The sequence below is a fragment of the Salminus brasiliensis genome, chromosome 22 (assembly GCF_030463535.1).
Source record: "Salminus brasiliensis chromosome 22, fSalBra1.hap2, whole genome shotgun sequence".
In the NCBI taxonomy this organism is placed as follows: Eukaryota; Metazoa; Chordata; class Actinopteri; order Characiformes; family Bryconidae; genus Salminus; species Salminus brasiliensis.
The window spans coordinates 10,154,789-10,180,409 of record NC_132899.1 but is presented as its reverse complement, the minus strand read 5'-3'; the positions used below and the strand labels follow the sequence as shown (position 1 = coordinate 10,180,409).

Below are 25,621 nucleotides of genomic sequence, written 5' to 3'. Positions count from 1 at the left end.
ATGGATTTGTACCTTGTTGGATATATAATGTGCATGTGGTTGTCCAGCTCTCGGGTGCTTGGAGGCTATCCCATCTGGTGGTAAGTAGCTACAATCTCCACTTTCTGCATCAATTTCTCCAACAGCATGGGGAGAGTGGTGGTCAATGATCATTTTTTAGAGGGCAGAAAATATAGAACACTTTCAGTTGACTGCGTGGAAAAATGTTCTCCTCTCAGTCCAAAGAATCTTAACCTCAGTCTCTGGTGGAACGGAAAAGGCTAGCCTGTCTTTTCCTCACTGCTCGCTTTCTCTCACGTCCATTTGTCTCATACATGAATGTTTTGGGGTAGAAAGAAATAAGTGTTGTTTACTGAGGCTGGAGGTGGGATGTGAAGGACTAGAGTTTTGGTGAGAGTTAAGGGCTGAGACAGCGGCAAGCTTATTGAGAGAGGCTATATTGTTGTCTTCGCGAGTAGCTTCGGTGCTCCTGCCGTGTTAGGAGTGGTAATTGGGGTATTAGTGCTTGTCCCTTCCTTAGTCTCTCTACATTCTGTAGCCCAACAATTTCAGTGCAATTAAACCACTTTATCAGCACTCCATGATTTCTAACGTAATATACACTGTCAGAACTGCTCTCAATATTTCATTCCAAGGTGACGACTACTACATTAACAAAATGTCAGAAATGAACAAATGATTTTCAGTATGAATTTACTGAATCAATTTACAGAGGTCTACATTTGTTTTAATTGGCGACATGTGACACATTTCAAAGTCTTAGGATATTGAAATCCTAGACTGAATCAGTTTTAAACAGAATATGTAAAAATTATGTAGCAACAGTAAACTAGTGTTGCTCAGGTATTTCATTGTTTATCAGGGTGATGGCGCACAATTTACCTACGTAAATATCTGTCTTAGGAAACAGTCTTAGGAAACTTAGGATTCAGTGTTAGTATGACTGTTGTCATATTTTCCAAATACATGCATTACCATAAATATTCCATATTCTTTGTATGCTGCCGTCCTCATGAGGCTTTTTGCGAAAATATTTGTGTGGGCTTATGACAAAAAAAAAAACTCCACTGGCTCCCAACACAATAAATGTCAGGATGAATGTAGCCAAGTGGTCTGTGTATGCTACTGACCCCATAAGGGTTTTTGCAAAAGTATTTGCGTAGGCATATGACAAAAGCCTCACTGGCTCCCAACACAATACTTGTCAGGATTAATGTGCCCTAATGGTCCCAGTTAGCATGTGATCCTCACTCCTGTCCCATTCCAAACCACTAGCATCTTCTGGTTTCGTTTACTGAGCAAGGGCTGCCAAACATACACCCAAACACACACAAGCACACATATACAGGCCACAGGGCTGAAGTGGTAATGGCAGCATGGGTTTACACCGGCACCAACACCGGCGTTCAAAGCCAAAAGACAGCAGTGACAAAGAGCCGAGCAATGTAGGTGTGTGAACGACCTGAAGCTGTGCCTTTCAAAAAGCCAACTGATGTGACAGTGGTATTGGGTTCACCAGCTCAGCTAACAAAGCTTGGCCCCTTTGATTCGTGAAACACGTCTGAAGTGAAGGGAAAGAAAATGAGAGTGAGAGAGAGATATGAAAAGGGGTACATGGCTTCAGGTGAGTGGACAGGTGCTGAAGAGTCAAAGAAGGCTCTTCAGAGGCAGAGAGGTATGAGGCATTTAAGTGAGTGGCACACACACTACAGACTAGGGTATATAAAAAAACTATTTTACAAAAAGTGAGTATGAAGCCACTGCACAAAGTAATAAATTACTGCTGGCTGAAAACACGCACAACCCAACAACTCAACTTTCTTACAATGCGTCCTTTCAAAGCATTTAATTTCAAATGCATTTAATGTATATAATGAGAAAAATCACTAAATGAAATGTCTGTAGGTTTCACATTTTCTACAGCACCCATTAAACACTGTCCTCAGATATTGTTAGTAAAATGTATAAAATAGCAGAAACACTAAGTAATCAAATGCACAGATTGTGTTTGTCTTTTCCGCTATATGAGGGGATCCACACCTGCAACTTTATTTGATCCATATCTCAAAATCTGCTTCCGAACTTCCCATTAGACATCCTTTAATCAAGTAATACATAATTTGTCATGTGCTTGTCTTATGCTGGAAACATAAAAGACAGAAGGAGTCTAAGAAACTACAAAGTAGCCTATGTCTGCCATCACGTCACCTCCTATCAGATTACATCTAGCAGGTGACAAATCAATCTTTTACAGAGTCAAAGGCTTCTAAAACTCGCATTTCATTCTAAAGTGCAATTGCTGACATTTAGGACGAGGTGGTGTGTGAAAGATCTTAAACCTCAGTGGTACCTGGGTCTCATTTAGTGACTGCCACACCAGGTGGTTGTGAATTTTATTAAAATGAACTTTATTTGCAGTCACCAGTGGCTGAAATAAAAGCTTAATGAGGGAATATTAATTATACAGAAATAAAGAACTGCTTATACGCTGTACCTTAACTGAACAGCTTAGAAGGTGACAGAGATTTCATTACTTCTTTCAATAAAGTACATTATTTTTAAAAAGGCCAATAGCTTTTTTCACCACTGTTGAGAATAATAAGCGGTGTTGCATCCATCCGATATACAAGATCGGCATCTGCAGAGATATTGACCCTAATATATATATATATATATATATATATATATATATATATATATATATATATATATATATATATTAAAATGTATTTATTACTACTTCTTTATCATGGTTATTTTAAAACGGTTTACAATCCTACTATTCACATTATAATTATATAATATAATCTGTAGTTGTTCTTATAAATGATTGTGAGGTATAACAGATTTAGTAATCAGAACTATTACTAGGAGAGAAAAAGTCTCTGGATCTATAACAATTACTAATCATGATCCTACAAACTCTATTAGACTTTTTAAAATCTTTATTCAGCAGAAAAAATTACTTCACAGCAGCAACAGCAAGCTAATGTGTCTCTCTGCGACGCAGATCAACTAATTACGCTCATCCCTAAGAGGAGAAAGCTATTGAACTCTGTGAGCTCGCCTGGCCTTGTTTGTTTACACATGCATTACAGATGATGACTGAGTGCTCATGCTAGGACTCAATCAAGCAGCGGTTCCAAATGTCTGCAAATGCCAGACAGACAAGAACATTTGCGGCTTTCTTCCATAACAGCACCTCCAAAACTATCATTCGTTCATTTCCAGCTGTCCTCTGAGGCAATTATTCATCTGTTATCAATCATGACTACTGCTACCACACAGCCGAACAGAGGGAACTGACCTGAAACCATCAAGTCAAGGCTTGACCTGCAAGTACATCTCTCCTAAGCAGCTTTTATTATCTTCAAATTGACTAAGGCACCATTCACTGAAGCAGTGATCTGACGTTCCGTTTTACTCGCAGCGCTGCATGCAACAGCATACCGTTCACTAAATGGTCTAAATGAGCAACTGATTGCAACACTGTTGAACAATTTGCAGCCAAATGCATAATCAGATATTGTACAAGATGATTTATCTGCTGTCAGTAAGGAAGGGAACATATAAATCAATTTAGAATGCTGCTCTCACTCAACACACAGGTATGGGGAAAAAGATTAAAAAGGGGACACAGGCAGAAGAAAGACAAAGACTGAAAGAGAGAGAAAGAAAGACAATACCAGAAATTGTGATTTTTCTCTCCTTTTTGGTGAGAGCAACAACCGAAGCAGATAGCCCTGAGGAGTCAGTGGGGATTCTGACCTACTCCTGCTGCCTTCAATGGGACTTAAGGAGCCATCTCTTGGTTTCAGGAATGTCATTATCTACCCGACACCCCCTGCACAACGGCCAGTGGGACTGCTTTAATGATACTTAGTGCGGGAAAATCCTCCGTTTGCAATTCAGTGTGAAAAGGATCAAGGATGTTTAGGCATTAGTTCGGCCACTTCAGAGAGGGAGGGTGAACGCAAACAGATAGGCTGCAATAAAGAATGTTATTCTTCAGACTTATAGGTTCAATATCAATAACGGGGGGTTATGGAGAGCGGCGCGGTCACACAGAGAAGGTGAAAAGCACTGCAGGATGAAGCTCTCAGGAAGTATACAGAGAGCTACTTATCTACTCCAAGAATCTCAGATCTGAAGGTTTCATTTCTACATTTATTAGCTTAACAGGCTAATATAATTAAGGTCATTGCAGTTTCCATTCATTTTTAGGTTACCCTAGGTTAAGTGATTGAGAAATGTGTTTAGGTCACATTTCTACAGTTTTTGCTATTTCAGCTAATCGGATGAGCAGATCATGAACAGATCATCACAAGTGCCTGTAACTGAAAATAAGGTCTTATAATAGGACCCTAGATCAGCATTCCTATCTCTGGAAAGCTTCTCAAATATGGACTAATGACTTCCATGCAAGAAAGATGATGGATTGATATGCAGACACAATGTATAATAACACACACATCCACACACACACAGACTCACAGTGTCAGGCCTCATAAGCACAGTACGTCAATAACAGTGAGAAGGCACACTCCCACAGACCCTCATTCAGAGAGTGACGATTAAGAAGCTACACCTGCACCCCGTGCATCATCCAGACCTTACAGGGTTATCGCTCAGGTCATCCTCACGCACTCACACACTCACACACACAGAGGGTACACACAAATGAAGTGAGGCTGATGAAATAGAAGTTTTTGTTTAGAAGGCAGTGAATAGAAAGAATCACAGACAGAAACATACAGTAACAGCTTCGAAACCTCATGGCTGCGAGAACATCTGTTCCAGTGGCATCATCCCAGCTGTGATTGAAGCATAGGAAACCAGCTATTAAACATAACTTAATATATCAATTTTCCAAACTCTTTAATATGGTAGCCTGCATTATTTAGCAAGTATAGCTCTAACTCGTGTTACAACCAATTATTCGCATTAAAATTCCTCAGTGGCCTCACCAGTGGTAAAGTATGAGCTAAGCTGATGGTCACTAAGCAAGCAGTATGATCAGCATCTACAGCGAGAGGCTGTTACAACTAGGTTAACCGAGTCTCAGTGTACATTGCTGTAGTGAAGGTCTATGTAGACCACATATCACAGGTTTTGGTGCTAATAAATGTTTTGTTTTTTGTTTTTTCACACAAAGTACTCCTGATCATTTTGGAACAACCGGTTGGTGAGTTTGCAATAATTGTCAAATTAAAGATGAAACCGGTTTATCCTTGGAAAATGGGAGTATTACACTGGGAATAATGCCAAAGCCCCCATATTTAATACACTTGTTGTGATGTTGGCACTTACTTGTCAGCTGACAGCTGAAATCATTATTACGGTAAAATAATGGGGGCAGGGTGAGCTCTCTGACATCCTCTCCCTCTGGAAGCTGTCTGTTATAGATCAGTCAGGAAGGTTTTGGAGGTTCACTTCTAATCAGAGCACAAATAAAAAGCATGTGCCTGCCCAATCTGCTCCACAGTAAGGCTTGTTAGTATGCAAGCTTCTTGACAGATTCAGCAGTTAGCAGCAGCGCAGGCAGGCGGGCAGGCAGAGGCTCACTGTTTTGACTGGAGGGGATCCCCGTCCCGAGCGCTAACTTTGAGTCTTCGCCGAGCGCAGGAGGGAGGGGAATTAGCAGGAAGGGAGAGAAAACAGGTTTGAACATTTTTCAGGAGTTCTGTCATTTTTTATCTGATCAGCCCTGAGCACTTGGCCTGCAAATCAAAAGTGCGGTGAAAGAAAAACACAACACAACAACTGAGTACAGTTGAGAGGTTGCGTTCGCACTCTCAACCTGAACTGGCACCACAAAGAAGAGAGAAGCCCTGTCCTCACCAACTGGCACCTCTCAACACCCGTTCACTCATTGTTGTATCTAAGCAGGCCACTCAGTATTAAGAAAAGACAACTGTCAATGTAACCACATTAAGCACCAATAAGAATCAGGTAACTGACCAAAAAATGACAGACAAAGATCAACGGTAAAAGCTAAGAAGTATTCTGATTAAAGCCTTTACTGGCTCTACGTAATGAATCCAAACAGTTTGCAGGCTAACTTTGTGTACTTGGGGTGTGTTAGCAAGCTGAAGTGCCAGTGCATTCATGCGGGAACCTTTTTAAGAATGATTGGCATTCATTAACGTGCGACCAAGTGCGCATACAGACGACGGCCTCTTTGATTTGGCTGCCTTTTCACATCAAAAAATGTTGCCACCGGCACTAAGCGAATACACTGTGTGGAGTAAATTACAGCCATGCATGACTTTTAACACTGGAGCCCATCTTGCGTTACTGAGACACCATACACTCTGTGACCCCTCATTAAAAGGAGCCAAACAATGAGGTGTAATTATAGTACGGCCGAAGCGAAGGTTGTTGCTATTACCATTAATGATGCATCATGCCAGATGAATCTGGCTCTGTGTTTATAGGGTCTGTAGTCTGTAGCATGCTGTAGTGCAGCATGATTATATACTATTTTCTATGTAGCATTGCAAGCTGGGGGAGTGCCGATGAGTGCAAGTAGCAACAGAACAACCCCCCACCCTCACCCTTCCTAACAACACACCACCCTACTTTCCATGAAGCTTCAAACAGCGCCTCAGGAGAAATGAGAAAATGAGAGAGAGTGAGAGAGAGAGGGAGAGAGAGAGAGAGAAAGAGAGAGAAATGGATTGTGACAGGCTGCTTCTCTCTCTAATCCCTCTCATCTCTTTTCTGTTTCTCTTCTCTCTCTCTGGGCCTCATCTTGGTCATGCAGCCTAGGGCAAGCACGCTCCCCTCACTTTTAAACACATGGAGAGGTGCCTTATTGCTAAAAAATCTTCTATTTTAACTTCTCGTCTAGAGGCATTAGTCGTAAGAAACACATAACAGAGTGTCAGGGTATTCAGCATGTGTTTGTACCTATCTGGTTTTGTTGAGAGATACGTGCACACTTCAGTGACTTGATCTATTGCTGATGGAGTAAGAATTTGAAAGTTTTAGGGCCTATTCACAAAGACAGAGTCAGAGTAAAGGCACAGATTTACCGCCAGGTATCTCATTAATTTCCATATTCTTACATTAGCGACTTTACTTGTGCCATTTACAAGTGGCATGTGTTTTAATGTGTAATGATTTCCAGCCAGTTTAGGGCAGGGCCGCAAGCCAATACTGGACTCAATACCATTGCTCTGAAGGAGTTAAGAAGTTGAAAAATGAGGAACAGTCCATGGGCTTCGATTCAAGGACCCACTTAATACTGCAAAAGTGAAAAACTGTACCCAACAAAAAGTTTCCAGCTAAAGAAATAGAAAAAAATATATATCTAGTGTACCTCTGCTGTATTTCTAATATTAAATGTCAATGATATGTGAATGCAAGTATTAGCTTGCAGGGGTCAGCACAAGACTGCCAGAGGTGAGTGGTGACTGTTCTCTGACCTGTCTAATGCCTGCGGGAGCAGGCCCAATCCATGGCCTTGTAATGAACTTAAGCACTACTTTAACAAGGCATCCTTTTCGAGAGCTGCAAGGGTCAAATGTCATAAATCCAATCCACAAGTTCAAAGGGCCTCTGAATTTTCCTGACACTGAGTTAAATAGCCCTTTTACACACACTCCCTTCTTCAGCGGGAATGAGCGAGCACAAATGAGGAACGTTATTAGTTAAACAACTGACCTTCACATTCAAATCTTGTCAATGGTCTGGGAAACACAAATGAATGGAGCTGATTACAGGCATCTGATACTGTCTTGCTTTAAAAGACACTACACACTCCCTGCAAATGATGCATACTTCGTTGCCTTGGTAAAAGCTAAAGGGAAAGTGTTACTTGGTCTCTCTGAATGAATGAATGTTGAGTACTTTTAGGGAATTACGTGTGTTGTGTGTTTCTGTGAGAGCCAGGACTTGCCTTAATCCTGAGCTGATTGTTTTGGCGTGGACGCCCCGATCTGTTTTGTGTACAGAGGAATCCCCTCTCTTCATATGCTTCATTTCTGTGGTTTGCAATGGCCCATGAGCATGCGTCATTATTTTTCTCTTACAGCATTGAAATTGCCACCCACCCAGCACCAGGAACTGCAAGAGAGAAGACGGAAAAGAGAGAGAGGGAAAGAGGCAGTGAGGAGTAAAAGCAAGACAGCGAGGGAAAAACAGAGAGAGAGAGAGAGAGAGAGAAACAGACAGAGGGAGTGAGAGGGAGGGAAAGCCTTCGGGCTGGAGGTGGCCCTCTGACCTGCTCAGACAAGCACCTGTTAGACCCCGGAGTTTTTCAGCCCCTCCTCACCCAGGCGGACACCCATTGCACGTCAGCCGTCAGCACTTATCCAGTGTTCAAGTTTCTTGTTTAGTTAAGGCCTGCTGGGCTCATCTCAGACAATTCCAGCATAACACATGTCTATATCCAGTGGTGCAGTCTAGTCTGATGTAGTGTTCCTGTAGCTTCTAGCAACTGGTAGGGCGCCAAGGGAATGCACATACTAATTAAAAAATGTACACCTGTACTGAAAGTCACTTTGGATGAAAGCATCTGCCTATAAAAGTACATGTAGAGTGTGTTAACTAGACTCTAATGGTTGACCTTTCTCTGCCCTAGGCAACTGGCCTGACAACAGCAAATCTGTTTTTTAAAAAGCGCAAACCAGACTTTTCATTTTGATACCCACACAAGAGTCATGTCATGTCTCAACACTAAATGCTGGACTAAACACAGAAAAGTATTTGTATTTCCAAACACATTACTTTATTCAGAATTACAAAATACAAAAGTTTAGACCTAATTGATTTGTCTGCCAAATTGCAGTACTGAAAAAGTACTGAAGCCTAACATTATTCTCATTTGTAGAAGATCTACCATTGTCCACCTGATAAAGAATGAAGGAGACTTTTACTTCCATGGCTGGATGTTCCAGCAATAGTTACTTTTTCTTTTCTTGGTAAAGTTTCACATACTATCATAGTAATGTCATACATACTGAAATCTCTTGCATTTCATTTTCCATTTTCCAGCCAATATATGGTAATCCTAGCGTTTTCCCAATAGGTAGCCATACAGCATATGTCTACATGTAACATAGACATGGCCTACACCTCAGTGTATAACCATGTGTCTGTAAAAGTGTATGGGAGACTGTTTCCCACACACATCAACAGGCGTTCCCTTGTAGAACTATGCAGTTCGCACACAGTGCGCCGACAAGCAGGACGCCTCATTCTCTTCCACTTCAAGATCAGCGGTGCACATCGCTCCCAAACAAAACGCAGCGTGCACACAATGTACACAGTCCAAACATGCTCACATCCACACAAAAGCATTGTGTGGTTTGGTAATTGGTTCACTGAGATGCATGTACACGCCTTTGCCTAAACCATTAGTTCAAGCTCGACCCAAATATCAGCTGTTCCTACGTCAGGAGATCTGCAGCACACATAACTTACAAAACACAACTTTGACAAGCTCAGATGTTCACTAAAATAATCAGAATAATGAATTGAGTGTAATCTGGTCATCTGTATCTTATCTGTATGCTTTTTACTGCCTTGAAGTTTTCTTTTTGACTTCCCACAGCACTCAGAGCTCAGCTCAGTGTGCACACGTACATGGTAGTCATCCATATGGGTAGATTAATGGACAGTTACACAGTTAGCAGACTGTATAATTATGCCACTTACTCACTCAGTCAGCAATGGGAAGGGGAAGGAGCTCTGCTTCCAGTAAGCACCACTGCAGGGGCTCATCTGGCGCATGTATGGGCTTAAGTCATAGCTCTGAGAAAATGATTATGGATAACTGAAGACAGCATGCAATTAAGGTGAGGAATTAAAAATCATTTAAACACGAATGGAATGGTCACATTTTCACAAACAAGCTTATAAAATGTTTGGGTGGATTCAATTACTGTATTCCTATAAAGTAAGAGATTAACCCCCTAAATCCTAAAACTCAGTTTTTAGTCTTAAGCCTTATTATTGTTTAGAAATGACTATGCATTACTCTGTAACTTCTAGGAAACTGTAAAGAAATGCATGTAATTACTAAGGTAAGGGGGCACAACACCTGGACCCACTGGTAGGTACTTCGAGTTTAAGGGGTTAATTACGCAAAGTCTCTCAAATCTCTTTGTGTTTCTCTCTCTCACACGTACCAAATACACAATTATTTTGGCCCACTGTAGGAGGGGATGAGGTGGCGGCACACCCAGCTGACGCAAGTCTCAGGTATCAAAGGTTCCTTCAGTGAAAGCTGCAGCCGAGACTCCACAAAGCCTCAGACCTCTCTCTCTCTAACTCTCTCTTTCTTTCTCCCTGATACATGGCAGGGAACTGACAATGCTCAGCTCTGTGTTGTGTTCACGAGACATCAAACAGAAGGAAGAGTACATGGATGGAGTGAAGGAGTGGGGGGTGGATGAGGGGGGGGATGCCTCTGAGGTGGATTCTTCTCCCCTGACTTCAATGGCAGGGCTTTTGTGGGGCCAGCTACAGCGGTGCTGTCAGTGAGCTTGGTGCTGGCGATAGGGTTGCGCCCTGCAGGGGCGTGAGGTCATGCTGAGTGAGTGCTCTCTGATCAGTGGGGTTGTTTACTCCTGATCCTGCAGAAGGCCACAGGGGGGGACTGGGACACGCCTCAGGCCTCAAACAGGTCCAGCACACCGTGGCTTTCGGTGTCACCTTAGAAAAGTCTAATGTCTGGGTCAATTACACACATAGACATACAGTAGCACATTAAATACTTGTAAAATAAACCACAGCAACAATACATAAGTCTAATACAGAGGTTCATAGACTACTTGTACAAATGTTTGTAGACACCTGTTCATTTCTTCTGTAGTCCTCTGTTCCTCTGGAAAAGGGTTACACTAGATTTTATTGCTTTCAGTCACAGGAATATCACTCCAACTCATTATACAGAATACAGTACCACTGCTCCACAGCCAAACTCTGGGGAGCTCAATATATCTCTTTAATGGCTGACCACACATATCAACTTATCTTAAAATATATGGACATATACTCAACCATTTTTGCTGACTTTGATATTGCCCATTGTGTTTATTTGGGTGTACTTTAGCAGTCACGCTATATGCTTTCTGTTGTGAGACTGAGGTGAGAAAGGGTCTGTGAGCAAACAGTGACATCTATCATGTAGGAAAAACAGTGCAGTGCACAATAACCAATGCATCTATAATGGTGCCTCCATACACACAGACTGCAACAGATTGGCATGCACAGGCACGGATTAACTGCCAAAGTTTAACCATAATAGTGTGTAACACCGTTTTACTGCTGCTGTACTCTTTCACACTGTATATTCAAGCCATATACGTACATTTGCATTCAAATGCAACAAAAAACACTTTTGCCCTGCAGCAGAATGTGTTACATCCGTTGTCTGCCAAACCTACTGTAAAGTGTATAAAACTAACTAGCCTCTTGGGGAAGCAGAGAACATACTTTTAACACCACTACCCTGATACACACCCTGACAATTTTATCCATTCAGAACCATGGTTTTATTTTATGTTTTATTTATTTAGGCTTTGAGAACATGGTCAGAGTTAGACCTAATTAATCTGACTGTAACCTTATAGTCTTCATACATGTAGCAGTGTTCATATGTTGATGTTGGAGTTTCATCCACAGAAAATTCTTACTTGAAAAGTAAAGTGCTTTAAAAGTGTGTACCTGCATTATTGTGCTATTATATTATCATTACATCAGTGGCATAAATGGACTTAAAATAACAAAAATATTGTTTAGCGCAAATATTTCTGGGACAATATATTGTCCAAAAATGTTGTTATCTTGACAGGCCTACGCTGAGCTTGAATTACAAGTATAGCGATATCTGCTTTCACCTTGGTAATGCAGACATGAACACATCACCATCTTGCAGCAGATTTGGACAATGACTGTCTTCCTCTAGTGGTCCTGATACCGGCTCTGTTGGGTGCAAAGAATTTAAAGGAGCTGAACTGACTAATTAGAATGGGTGTCTGGTTACTTTTGGACATATAGTGTGAACAGGTAGGTAAATATGTGTATGGAAAGACTTCAGACAAAGTCACTACATAATGTGGGGTAGTGTACATAATACGTTTATGCTGTTCTGTACAAGCTAGCATATCTTCATGCACACCCTCCGGTTTCCCCGTTGTCCCGCAAAAGCAGCTATGCTATTTTGCGGCTGAACCAATCTGATTTTGTCACAATAGGGCTGTGTTTTTCCTGCCCTAGTGTTTCCATTTTCTGAAATATGCCCTAAACATTTTAAAGCTACTTTAAACTGGATAAACTGGGTAAACTGGGAACCAGGACATCAATGAAGTGGAAGTGAGTTTTGTGCAGTATGGAGAGCTCAGAATGCAATTTTCTGAGAGGAAACAAAGTAGCTGTAGCTCCTGATAGAACCTTTCCAACTTTTCTTCCTCCCACACACAATTTACAACACTAAATATGTGGTTAATTAATCTTTCAAGGGTGGGAATGAAAGGGGTGTGTGTGTGTGTGTCTGTGAGAGAGTGAGACAGAGTAAATGTGTTTGTTTAAAATATATTAATGATTACACTAAGCAGCACTACTGCTAAGAGGGTGGGAGTTCAGTTGTGTTTGAGCCTGTCATAACAGCAAACATGTTAAAACACAGGCATGGCAAATGTCATAGCGTTTCTTTTTTTTTTTTTGTCCTTATGTTGGGGTGAAAAAGAAGGCAATTAAATGAATTATGTGAATGAAAGCGTAATGGTTTCTGGCATGCCTGTTTTGGTGTGGTGGTACTGAGGCCATGTTTAGACAGATGCCAACCCTCCGTATGGAGCAGTGTTCGCTCCCTGGAATGCCTTTTGTCAGCTATCGCTCACTCACACTTAAAACGCACACAATCAAACGCACCACAAGGCAATGGAGGGAAGTGAGCCAAATGGCTGACTCAGTTCTTAGGTATCAAAGGTTACACCTCAGTGAAAGTAAAGTAAATGTGAGACTCAGCCAATTAATACAAGTTAAAAAACAATAGCTTAGAACAAAAACAGTTTAGATAAATGACTTCAAATAAACATCTGTGGATGTAACTGTGCTCTAACATCAACATATGAACACTGCTGCATGTAAGAGGACTATAATGTTACAGTCAGATTAATGGGGTCTAACTCTGACCATTTTCTCAAAGCCAGTGAAGAACACAATATTTATCTGGATCAGCTTCACTCTTTTTGGCAAACAGGCACTATCTGTAATAGTCTCCTTGTCCAGTACACATATAGTTATCAGTCTATCTATTTTGGTGGAATTCATTTACTGAAATGCATATTTCTAATTTGAGATATGGCTCACAAATGACCTCCAACAAGTTTCCAAAAGTGTGGTGTCCTATCTATCCCAAAAGGAGAGAGCAAAGTTGTTTATAGAAGCTGCAACTTTACCACTAATATAGACTTAATATAACATTAGCCATAATATAAAGTATTAGTCTAGCACAAACAGAATAAAAGTCAGCAGGCTGATTGGTAAATGATAATGTTATGCTAAAATACGAATACACAAAATTGTAAAGCAGTGAGTACATTGAAATACAAAAAAACATTGTCAGCTATTAAGGCAAGAAACAACATATTTATTATATCTCTACATATTGACTAATATAGAACTTACTATAATTACTATAATAAACTAATAGAGAATTTACTATAATAGAGAACACTGTACTATTTTGATATGAGTCCTATATATGAGTCCTGAGATTCAACACATTCTACTAGATACACCACCAGGCACTCTAATTCGAGAGGTACTGGTTCTGATGCATGTTCTCCCGATACCTGTTGCAGGTCCTTAGCTCTGGGGCAGCAGTACTCATCCCTGGGCTCCCAGCCCATCCTGTGCGGATCCATTCCTGGCCTGGTGCCCAAGCAGCTGCGCTTCTGCCGCAACTACATAGAGATCATGCCCAGCGTGGCAGAGGGCGTCAAACTGGGCATTCAAGAGTGCCAGCATCAATTCCGTGGCCGCAGATGGAACTGCACCACCATAAAGGACAACCTGGCCATCTTTGGTCCTGTGCTAGACAAAGGTAAGGGCTTTAAATCAGGATACCAGCTGCTTGCCTGTAGTCTCTGAGCTATATAACATTAAATGTAGGGTTCACTCTAATAGCTAATGGTTTGCTCAGTTCTTGAGTTTCGATCAGGATAGAATACATACAGGAACAGAAGTTCTTAAAGTACAAACATGGACTGTCAAGGGGTCCCTGAGGGATAGTTTAGAATGATTGTTCACCAAGGACACAACACCACTAAAGAAGCTGCTGAGGGCTCAGATAAGGTTTGAAGGAGGTGTCTTAAGTGGAAGGAATCAGCAGCAATTTCACTGGAAATCTTATACCCTATGCGAAGCATTTGCATATACAGTAATCAGTAATCATTCTGCAATTTATAATTCAAAGATTATGCACATATTTTGTGTCACATGTATTGTGTAGATACTACGCATTAACTATACTATAAATAATGAATATGTTTTAATCAATTTCAGTCTCAGAGGTGAACATGAGTGTTAGAGCTTACTCAATACGCAGCTGCTTCTTGCTTTAATTACAGAACTCCGATGTGCGCCATCATTTGAGCTCACTGAAAACTCTCCAGATATCTGCTGACAGTCTACAGCCATGGTTCAACAATATTCACACTGTGAAATTGGCAATAGAATTTGTTCATCTGCCAGACATTTTTTGAACACATGACTAAAACAATGGGGAACCTAAAACAGCACAAACAGAGCTGAAAGATAGATGTCTGAGATGGCCTATCTCTCTGCCGCAGTCCCTGAGGGTGAAGATGTGCAGCCCCTGATCAGGAGAGGCGTTAGAGTTAGCCTATGTGTCAGGAGGGAGCCAGGCAGTGAGTATGTGAGTGAATGAGAGAAAGAGAGAGGGGAGGCCAAATGAGATTACAAGCAATAGAAAAGGGCTGAGATGGGGGGTGGTGGGGGGTTCCGCTCAACCCCTACTGTGCGTGAAGGCCAGTATGAGCCATCTCTGTGTGCCTCTTACAGCCCGGCTCCCACGAACGCCCCATTCACACGCCCTTTTGACTGTGTCATGAAAATGGGCTGAAAGGGAATCTCCCATCCTTCCCCATCACGAAGGGAGAGTCGGGGGGGCAGGGGGGGCAGTGATGGGCAGAGGGAGGTTGGCCATGGTGAAGAGGGGGAGAGGTCAGAGAGTGAGAAGGGTAGAGAGAGAGAGGGGAAGATACTGGGAAGCCAGTGGTTTTCAATTTATTGAGGGTTTATTTAAGAAACAATCCAACTGGGGCGAGAAGGAAAAAGGAAGGCTTCGGGGTTCACGGTTGGTGTGTGCATGTCGCTGTTGGGATGGGGGGGCTGCTCCTGTTGGGAATGCCAGGCCGGCTCTGGGCAAAGCTAAGCTGGGCTGTGGGGGTGTGGGGGTGCTGGGCCCTTTTGTGTGGGTAATACAGTGTGACACCAGGGAGACAAAGGCGGATTCATGGGCCCAGCAGGTAGCGGGAGCAGCGCTCCGTTTGGCTCGGGGCCAGAGCTCCTGGGGCCCTCAGCTCACAGCACTCTGTTGTAGTCAACCCAGCTGGGCCTGCCAGAACCAACTGGGCCTCATTCTGGCCTCCCACCCTGAGAGGTGTGTGCCCAAACACACAAACATCAGGAGAAAAGAGCAGTGTGTGTGTCTCAGAATAAAACAACAGAACATACAAACAGTCGAGCATGTTCAGCAAACACATGAGAGAAAAAAAGATTTGAAATGAATGCCTGACACAACCTTTATGGAAATTTGAAAAAGGCTCCACCCATCTCCTTTTACACAGATTTGTAAGAGATTGTTGTATTTTAAGTTGTGAAATAAATGACTCAGCAATCCCTTGTATGACAGCATGATGGGTAAATCACCTGACAATATCTTGAGTCACACTCCCAGCCAGGTCAATGAGAGACCATCTCCTCTCACCTTTTTCAGCTTGCACAACAACGTAGACTAATGCTGCGTGTGGGCAAAGAATGCATGAGAGAGAGAAGCTGTCGTAAACACTAAACTGATGCAACATGTTTGTTACCGTGAAAAAAAAATCTAGCAAAAGTTCTGGAACGCTCTGTACATAACTTTCCTCCCAGTACATTTTGTGTGTGCTGACTTGACGACACATGACAAACCAATCTGAGATCTGGGAACCCTTAAGAGATGTGCAAATGTTCTCAGGATGGGAGGTCGGAGTGTGTGTGTATGTGAGAGGTGCTGGAATGTCTGTTGCATTCGCAAAGACTGTCTGGATGTGGAGTGTGTATGTACATGTGTGATGAGCCAGTAGTAGATAGACCTTGGCTGGGTTGCAATGTCTGTGTGTCGATTCAGCAGCAACAGTAGCATTTTCTCCTCTGGGCCCTGAGGGACAAGGGAAGGGGGTCCAGAGAAAAACTGGGTGAGCCACAAGTAAGTGTGCTACGATTATGAAACAATGGTGTCTGGTTACATAATAAGCTGTTGCATTCAAAGGAGGCGTAACACCATCTCTCAGCACATGCCTTCAGAAAGCAAACACGCAGGCTTATTGCTAGCTTTTAAACACAGGCGGCCGCAGGGCCTGAGCTGGGGAGGGCATTCCTGAAACACTATCCGGACAGAAAGCAACGTGCCTTTAAGATAACACAGGGTCACCGAAACCCCAGCCAGCATTAGGCGCAAATGACAAGTCCAACAATTGAGCCTGTCCTGTCAAAAAGGTCCATGTGCTAACGGCGGAGTCCCATCAATATTTCAGAGCCCACAGAAAACAATCTGTGCCCTTAAGATACTGTCTGACGGGAGGCTCTCAGTAGGTTCGCATATGGAGAAGCAGGATGAACGCCTCTGCATTATCCTAGAGCCTCAGGGACATGGCACCTCAGACAAAAAAAATTCAAGGCATGCTGTTGCTAAACAGACACAGGGGCAACCTAAGCTGCATCAGTCATGGCACATATGCATCTTCTTGAGAGGTATGTTAAAAGATCTGCTCTCTCATGTACCTTTCTATCTCTCTCCCTCTCTCTAGCCACCAGAGAATCTGCATTTGTCCATGCGATTGCATCAGCTGGTGTGGCGTTTGCAGTGACCCGCTCGTGTGCAGAGGGCACCTCCACCATGTGTGGTTGCGACTCCCACCACAAAGGGCCTCCGGGTGAAGGCTGGAAGTGGGGTGGCTGTAGCGAAGACGCAGAATTTGGGGTTCTGGTGTCCCGTGAGTTTGCAGACGCCCGAGAAAACCGCCCAGATGCCCGTTCAGCAATGAACCGGCACAATAACGAAGCTGGACGAATGGTAAGTAAAAAAAAAAAAGAAATTCATTCAATACTGTTAATATAATTCTTGTATATAACATATATTACATCTACCTATACTTCTATATCAAGGGTGTTAAATTAAGGTGTTCAGTCCTGGAATACCCCTGCCATGTGTATTCTGGTGTTTTCCCTCCTCATCTTGTACAACTAAATAACTATTTCACTGTGTTGAAGTGAGGAAAGCACTAAAATGCATAAGACAAGATTATTCCAGGACCAAAACCGGTAACCGCTCTCTCGGATTTAGACCTACATTTCATAGCACAGTTTTTATCACCAACAAAATTCAATTAAAGAGTACTAAAATACTGGAACAATGAACAATGCCCTGCTTGTACTGTTCCTGGGTGGGTCTCGGCCACAGTTCAAGGTGTTAATGCATGACAGATCAACTGTCAGGAATCGCCTGATCTCTTTTCTGAGAGCCTTTTAACCCCAAAAAGGAGCATTTCTATTCAAAATTGCTGGGTAATTACCTCCCTGATCCTTTCATGCCTCACATGTCTCGCATCCCTGCTGAATTCCGTGACTGAGGTGTAAATGCAGTTAGTGGTTTGAGGGCGGCGGGAGGGAGGAAAAGCTCGGGATTTCGCCCGTCATTGCCGCTGTCAGAGCACAGTGCTGGAGTCTATTAGTGCTGAGGCTGCTGAGGGGCAATTGGCGAGACCACACTGCAACACGCCCCAGTCCTTTGATCTGTGCTCGACAGAAGCTGCGAGAGACCACAGGGGCAGGCAGCAAGACAGGCAGCCCTGTCAGGACCCCAGGCCACCCCACCTGCCTCTCACGTTCTATTGTTCCCAAACAGGCCGCGGGAGGTGCCGTGGGCCCAACGAGTTTGGGACATGATGTCAGAGGCCCCGACTGGCCCCCTGGGGGGCCCGCAAAAACACCTGCCTTCCGCCGCAGCTGGGGAATTCTACAGCTAAATATAGCTGGGGCAAACAAACCAAAACAAAGACATAGTGCCACCGGCACACTCGCATGAGCAGGACTTCTGAGAGGGAATTAGCTAAGCACTGCAAGGGATTGTCTGAGGGACTGGCAGCTGCACAACACCTGTAGCCTGCTAGGCCTGGCACAACCTGCAAGACCTGACCTAGGCTAAACTTACCTGAGTAAGACGCTGTTGATTATGTAGGAACAGCTTTCCCAATGTAAATCCTGACTTTAGCTGTTACAAGCGTTACAATGTATAATCAACATAAGACGGTGGGAAAAAATACTTTCTAGAATGAGCTTACTAATTACTATGAAAGTAAATATAAGTTACTGTTTAAAGTTATGGGAGTGAGAAATAGAAGAACCCATTTAGTCATTAGTGTTCATGGGATTCAAGAAAAGAAAACTTAACAATGTGCAGGATAGACTTTGCAAACAAATCCAGTGTTCCTCCATGTTCTTCTGCTTTCTCTCGCCTTTATTTTATATTATACGTACATCTTACCATTAGGCTCACCGCTTTTAAACCTTTGCAACTCAAGTGGAAAAGGAAAAACATACGGTAACTAAAAACGAATTTCTAATTTGTCTCCCCTCTCTACTCCAGACCATCCTGGAAAACATGCACCTGCGCTGCAAGTGCCATGGCTTGTCAGGCAGCTGTGAAGTGAAGACATGCTGGTGGGCACAGCCTGACTTCCGGCTTCTGGGGGACTACCTGAAGGACAAGTATGACAGTGCTTCTGAGATGGTGGTGGAGAAGCACCGGGAGTCGCGCGGCTGGGTAGAGACGCTGAGGGCCAAGTACGCATTCTTCAAGCACCCCACTGAGCGGGACCTGGTGTACTATGAGGGCTCGCCCAACTTCTGCGAGCCCAACCCAGAGACGGGATCCTTCGGCACACGCGACCGCGTCTGCAACGTCTCCTCCCATGGCATCGAGGGCTGTGACCTGCTCTGCTGTGGCCGCGGCCATAACACACGGACTGAGAAGCGCAAGGAGAAGTGCCACTGCATCTTCCACTGGTGCTGCTATGTCAGTTGCCAAGAATGTGTACGGGTCTACGATGTACACACGTGCAAATGAGGCACTGGAAAAGTGGTAGGGGTTAGGGGAGACTGCGGACATGGAGAGAGTGAAAAAGGGACAGCAAGAGATAGGACTTAAGTATGCAGACATCCCCTGCACATACACACTCACACACACTTACAAGATATATCGCCATGATGAACCCAACACACACAAACAGTAGGTAGTGGCACTTCTGTACTGGAACTTTTTAACATCCTTCAATGACTGCCAACCCCTTACTGCTGGAGCAAAGGCTCATGGGAGAATCACAGAATAACCACATGATGACTGTTATCATTCCAGTTGTGTTCTTTTTTTATTTATTTCAGTTTGTAAGTCACACAACCTCAGTGTGTGAAAATGCATAGCACATTATCTGAACCCTCAATGTCTTCTGGTATCATGTAAACTCTACCTGTCACACTTAGCTCTCTGATCATTTCTACTCAAGGCCCAGCGGCTGAAACCGTATCTACCCAACACACTCTCACACTACGCACACATGAAAGAACTGGAGGGGCTGGTGAGAGAAGGAGGGGTTGGGGAGGCACTCCTACTTAACTACTGAACATTCTGAGCCTGCAGTGTAACTGAAGGCTGGGTCTTTTTGCCCTGCTAGACTACTGAAACTGACGCAATCCCCATGCTTCCCCATTTTCCCAGTCCTGCTATGTTATCCCTGTTTTGCCTGCTAGCTACAGTGTGCCTGTTTATAGCCCCGCATTTCCCAAATCTTCTTCACAGTTCAACCTAAAGGCATGCAAAGAAATGGTTCACAGCAACCAATGTGCTCCACTCAACCAGGCACTGTTCTTTCTCAAACACATACACACATTATGTGTTCTCTCTCAAACACATAAACCTACAAAGTGTCCACCCCAGGTTGTTCAACAGGTGGAAAATATTTACTATATTTAATATACAGATGTATATTAAAACAGGTTCATGACAAACTCCAGTCACTGAAGGCCACATTTGGACAACAGGCTGTAATGGTCCATTATGATTTGGTTCTTATCTTTGGATTTGCTTTTAGATAAGCTATCTGCATTATCGAGTGACATGACTTCATCAGTATGAATATGGCTATGAACGTCTTCCATCAAGTGTTTTCTCTTTTCTTTTTTTTTGGTGATAATGATTATGACGATCATCATGAGACATCAAGGAACAGATTAAGTGTGATTTTACTGCCTGTCTAAACAAAGCCAAAGTGTTTCCAGGTAGAAGTAAAACCATCAACAAAACCAAGTATGGTAAGCAGCAAAATCCCCATAAATCTCAAGTGGATCCACTTATACAGTAAAATTTGCACTTACAGAAATGAATGACTAATAAAACTAATGGTAGGAATTATAACCATCTGATATATTAAACAAACATTTTTGGGGGGGAAATCTGGATTTGAGCCTGATCCACAGATTATGTGAGTGTCCTTTTTTGTGTGTTAAAACTTCACAGGAGAAGAGAAGGATATACAGGAAAAAAGGGATAGCGTCAATGTGAAGAAACATAAGAGTAGAGAGAAGGAGGGTCAAAAGAGGATGAGTTTTTTTAGCTGCTCTTTGGACTACGGGGAAGAGATGTGGGTGTCCTGACCCAAGTGTGTGATGGTAAACACAGAGGGTTAGGAAAGGAGGGCTTCACAATGGCACAACAGACAAGCAGAGGGTTTCCATACATGTTCCAACAGTCCAACGCACATCCCATTAATTAAGTTGAACTGCAAAAGCAGAAGGTAGACATTAGTGCAGCCCCCTAAGCCTGAGTCTCGACCTAGCGTCCTCCCCATCCCCTGAGGAGCCCGCCATCACTGGCCATTTCTGCACTCCCTTTCTGTTTCTACCCCCGCTATATCCAAAGTTTTGTACAAAACGTTTTAAAGTTAATAATTCCCTTTTTATTTTATCATCTGAAAATGTTATGTTTTTATAAATATTATTTATTATACAATGTATATATCTGTATGACTGAACTAAGATTATATATTTGAAGAACAACATACTGTCTCATGCTTTTGCTTCAAAGAGTTCTCATTAATTGTTCTTTTCCCCAAGTCTGTGCATACATTTGCTATACACTATGCTGTTTGTTGTTTTTTTACATTAAGATCATTTACTTGCCTCATTTCCTAACCAAACTTTAACACACATTGCACATAACAATTTATTTAGTACTCAAAAAACATGGTGGCCCCAATCTGTGTGAGTTTCCCACACAGCTCTAATAAAGGGTAATGATCTTTCTCTTGCTACCATCTCATCCCCATGTCTGCATCTAAACTGTCATTTCAGCACTTGCGTCAGCCTGTGGCCCAGGAAGCTGCGGCATCTATAACACCTGAGGCAAATGACAGAGAGAGGGGCGAGCGAAAACACACGCTTTAAACGAACTGGGAATTCCTGAACAGTACTCAATGACCCCTTACAGCCTATGAGCACATCAGAGAGTTTAAAGTGCTCCCAGGGAGTCAATAAAAAGTTTTTTTGGGATGAACTTCACTGAGCTGAATGGTAAGCCATGCAGATCATTAAGTGTTAAGATACAATATAAACTGAGTAGCTGAACTCCACATACACTGCATTACTCCTAAATATAAAAATCCCAAGAATAACCAAAAGTAGTTCCCTGGGGATAAGTTTGTGTTTTCCCTACTCCACCTCACCTGACCTAGCACAGGAGGAGCATTTAAACATGCCAACATCATTAGCTAAGTCAAGAGATCTACTTTCCTGCAGGTTTCACCCAATCCAGATCTAACAAACCTCATTCTAATGAGCACCACAGCTAATAAAGAACCCCTGAAGGAGATGGACCAGGCCTGGAGCAAGGAAGGTAGATCTCTAAGATTAGTGATGGTGACTTATATGAAAGAGAAATGTAAATTAAGTGTAAGAGCTTTTTTTTTTGGACTAGACAGAAATCTGAATTGACTTCTCAATCGAATCTGCCAGCTAGTTACAAAATATTAATATTACATTATGAGAAATCTTAACAAGCAAATAGCGCCACAATATCACAAGCTATCATGTTACTAAATCTCCTTTATTTGCAGACCAAAATTAAAATGACTCTTTGCACCACTTTAATTTGGGAGATACATGGTTTTGCAACCTAGTCACAATATCAGATACTATACACTATATGCCCAAATGTTTATGGACACCCCTTCTTACGAACGTACGGAGCTAATTTAAGCTGTAGTTAGCTAAATCTATTTAAGTACATATTAAGGTTAGCGCTAGCCAAGATTGCTTATTTACATTTACATTTATGGCATTTAGCAGACGCTCTTATCCAGAGCGACTTACAAGGTAACTCGTATTACAGAGGTGGGTCAGTGTAGTGTTAGGAGTCTTGCCCAAGGACTCTTATTGGTGTAGCACAGCATAGTCACCCAGACCGGGAATCGAACCCCAGTCTCCCACATGGTGTGGTAGCTCAGTGGCAGGTAGTGGTGTTATCTGTTGCGCCACACCAACCACTTATATATGCTTATGCTTTTAGTAAATTGAGTAAAATGACAGTTTGATGACTAAGGGTTCAGTCTTTTATGAAAGTCTTAATGTATAAACTTAGCTGCACATGACCAGTGCAATTCGGTACTGGTTATTAGCTACAGACCCATACCAAAATGCTAGCTAGCTACCTAGCTGACTGGCTATCAAACGGTTAACTCTTAGCTAGCTACCTAGCTGACTGGCTATCAAACGGTTAACTTTTAGCTAGCTACCTAGCTGGCTGGCTATCAAACGGTTAACTTTTAGCTAGCTACCTAGCTGACTGGCTATCAAACGGTTAACTTTTAGCTAGCTACCTAGCTGACTGGCTATCAAACGGTTAACTTTTAGCTAGCTACCTAGCTGACTGGCTATCAAACAGTTAACTTTTAGCTAGCTACCTAGCTGGCTGGCTATCAAACGGTTAACTTTTAGCTAGCTACCTAGCTAACTTACCTGGATGGAAAGTGATGAGTTAAGGTGAGCTGAAGCTGTTATTAACAATGTGTCTCAGGACAGAAACTCAAGCGCCAGAGCTTAAAAACCCACCTTCGCCCACCATCGCGGTTGATTCGTTAAATTTCCGTTAAATTTCCGTTGAGATTTTGAATTCCGTCCAGCGCGCGCTGGACGGAATTCAAAATCTCAACGGAAATTTAACGGAAATTCAACGGAAATTCAACGAAGAGCGCTGTAGCAACGGATGCGCTGTTCTAACCCCATTCCAGCTCACCTCATCACCAGCAGTACAGTAAAGACCTACAAACTCTGCTCAGCAAATTCACAAACTGCACTGAGAGGCATCCAGCCAGTCTGCGTTCACATCCAGGCATCTGTTTATCAGGATTGGACTGAAAAGGCTTCATTGCTGCATGGCGGAAGTAGGAAATAATGTGATAAGCAATGACCAAAGTCCAAACAAATGTGATTTTCATTAACATTCATTAGTCATTAGGCTTTTACACATGTCTATAACAATGTATTAACAGCTGTGCTGCTTATCTCAATAGAAACCTGCTTCAACACTAACAGAATAGTAGCTAGGCTAGTCTGAACGGTTGCTAGCTACCCACAAGACTGGACACACGTTCCCTCCGCCCTAGTCCCGTTTGCACCGTTTAAGACTCGTTTTTGCACATACATTAAACACTGAGAGTGTATGTACCTATAAAGGTCCAAATCACCAAGCTTTCATTTATTCATTTTATTCAACTTTCACATGCATCCAAAATGATACAAAACACAATCTGCAAAATTACATTTTATTAATTTTCTAAAGGTAAAAACAGGTGAACAAATCCTCGACAGAAAAAGTTTTTTAAATCTGCACATTTAAGTGCATGCGAGAGAAATTGAATTATTATTAAATTGATTATTTTCTGAATTCAGCTGCAGATGTAACCCAGTCAGCCGTAACAATTAAACCACCTGCCAAATGTTGCGTAGGTCCCCCTTATGTCCCAAAAACATCTAGCATGGACCCCACAAGACCTCTGAAGGTGTCCTGTGGTTTCTGGCACAGACCCTCTGGGACCCATGATCCTGTCGCTGGTTCACCAGTTGTCCTTTCTTGGACTGTGATTCAGTATTACGGTAGATATTAACCAGTGCACACCGGGAACTCCCCAGTTTTGGAGATGATCTGACCCAGTCGTGTAGCCACCATCACAGTTTGGCCCTTGCTCAGATCCTTACAATTGTCCATTTTTCCTGCTTTTAACACATCGACTTCAATAACGGACTGTTCACTTGTTGCCCAATAGGCTGTCATATGCAACATTTTGGGTGCTCTGATCAGTTGACCCATTTTGTTGATCCACTGAGTGAAAGTAAGTGAAGAAATTTTCTACATATATATCTTAAATGTACAACTTTCTGAATATTTCAGAGCACATTTCCTATTTTTTTCTGTAATTAACAAATGCATGAGAGTTCACTCGGCTACATATGGTAGTAAGGCTGAATATAAGCAGGGAGACATTTCGCTTTAATATCGCAAGTACAGTCAGGTGCACACATTTATACAGTCACACAATTTGTTCTTTTGCCTCTATACACTACCACATTGAGATTGAGTGAAAGCAATCAAGATGTGATTGAGATCTAGACTTTCAGCCTTAATTAAAACAATAATTTGCATTAACCATTTAGGAATTACAGCCACTTTACATAGTCTCAGTTTTCATAGGCTCAAAAATATATAAATAAGTGGACAATTGATAAGCAGATTCATTGCCAGGTGTGGCCTGTTCTCTGATTATTTTATAAAACTGTGAAATCAGTAAATCAAGGAGATAAAAAAGGTCTGGAGTTTCTGAGATTCTGAGTACTGAATCTGAATTTGGTAGCTGTTCATGGAAACTCCTCCCAAAAGAGGCGTCAATGCCATGCTTAGCTTAGGAACACCAAAAGGCCTGAAAAACCACAGTAGACTACAGAAGACAACTAAAAACAACTAAAAGTATTCTTGCTTATGTGAATTAATACTCTTTTACAAACATCTAGTCAAGTCCAAAATGCCCTTGAGAAGGTAGGCGTACCCTAAGGAGTAGTTCTACAATTGAGAGATGTCTTCATTAGCGTAAATAAAGTCGTTTTTTTTTTTGTTTTTGTTTTTTAAAGGCCCACAACAGCAACCGAAGGTGACTGCAGTAAAGGCCTGGCAAAAACAAAATCTTACCAGAGGACACCCAGCCTTTGCCAACGTTACTATATACAGTATTTGTATTAACCATATTCCTAATATTTATAATCATGATGTTAATTTGAG

The 25,621-nt window shown here is 42.4% G+C and overlaps 1 protein-coding gene across 1 annotated transcript; it reads left to right on the top strand.

Annotated features, from left to right (window-relative positions):
* Positions 1-19,366, top strand: wnt3 (wingless-type MMTV integration site family, member 3). Its single transcript, XM_072668003.1, has 4 exons — positions 1-80; positions 13,818-14,059; positions 17,049-17,314; positions 18,887-19,366. The coding sequence occupies exons 1-4, from the start codon at positions 1-3 to the stop codon at positions 19,364-19,366; spliced, it is 1,068 nt and encodes a 355-aa protein (XP_072524104.1).
* Positions 19,367-25,621: the final 6,255 nt, after the last annotated feature.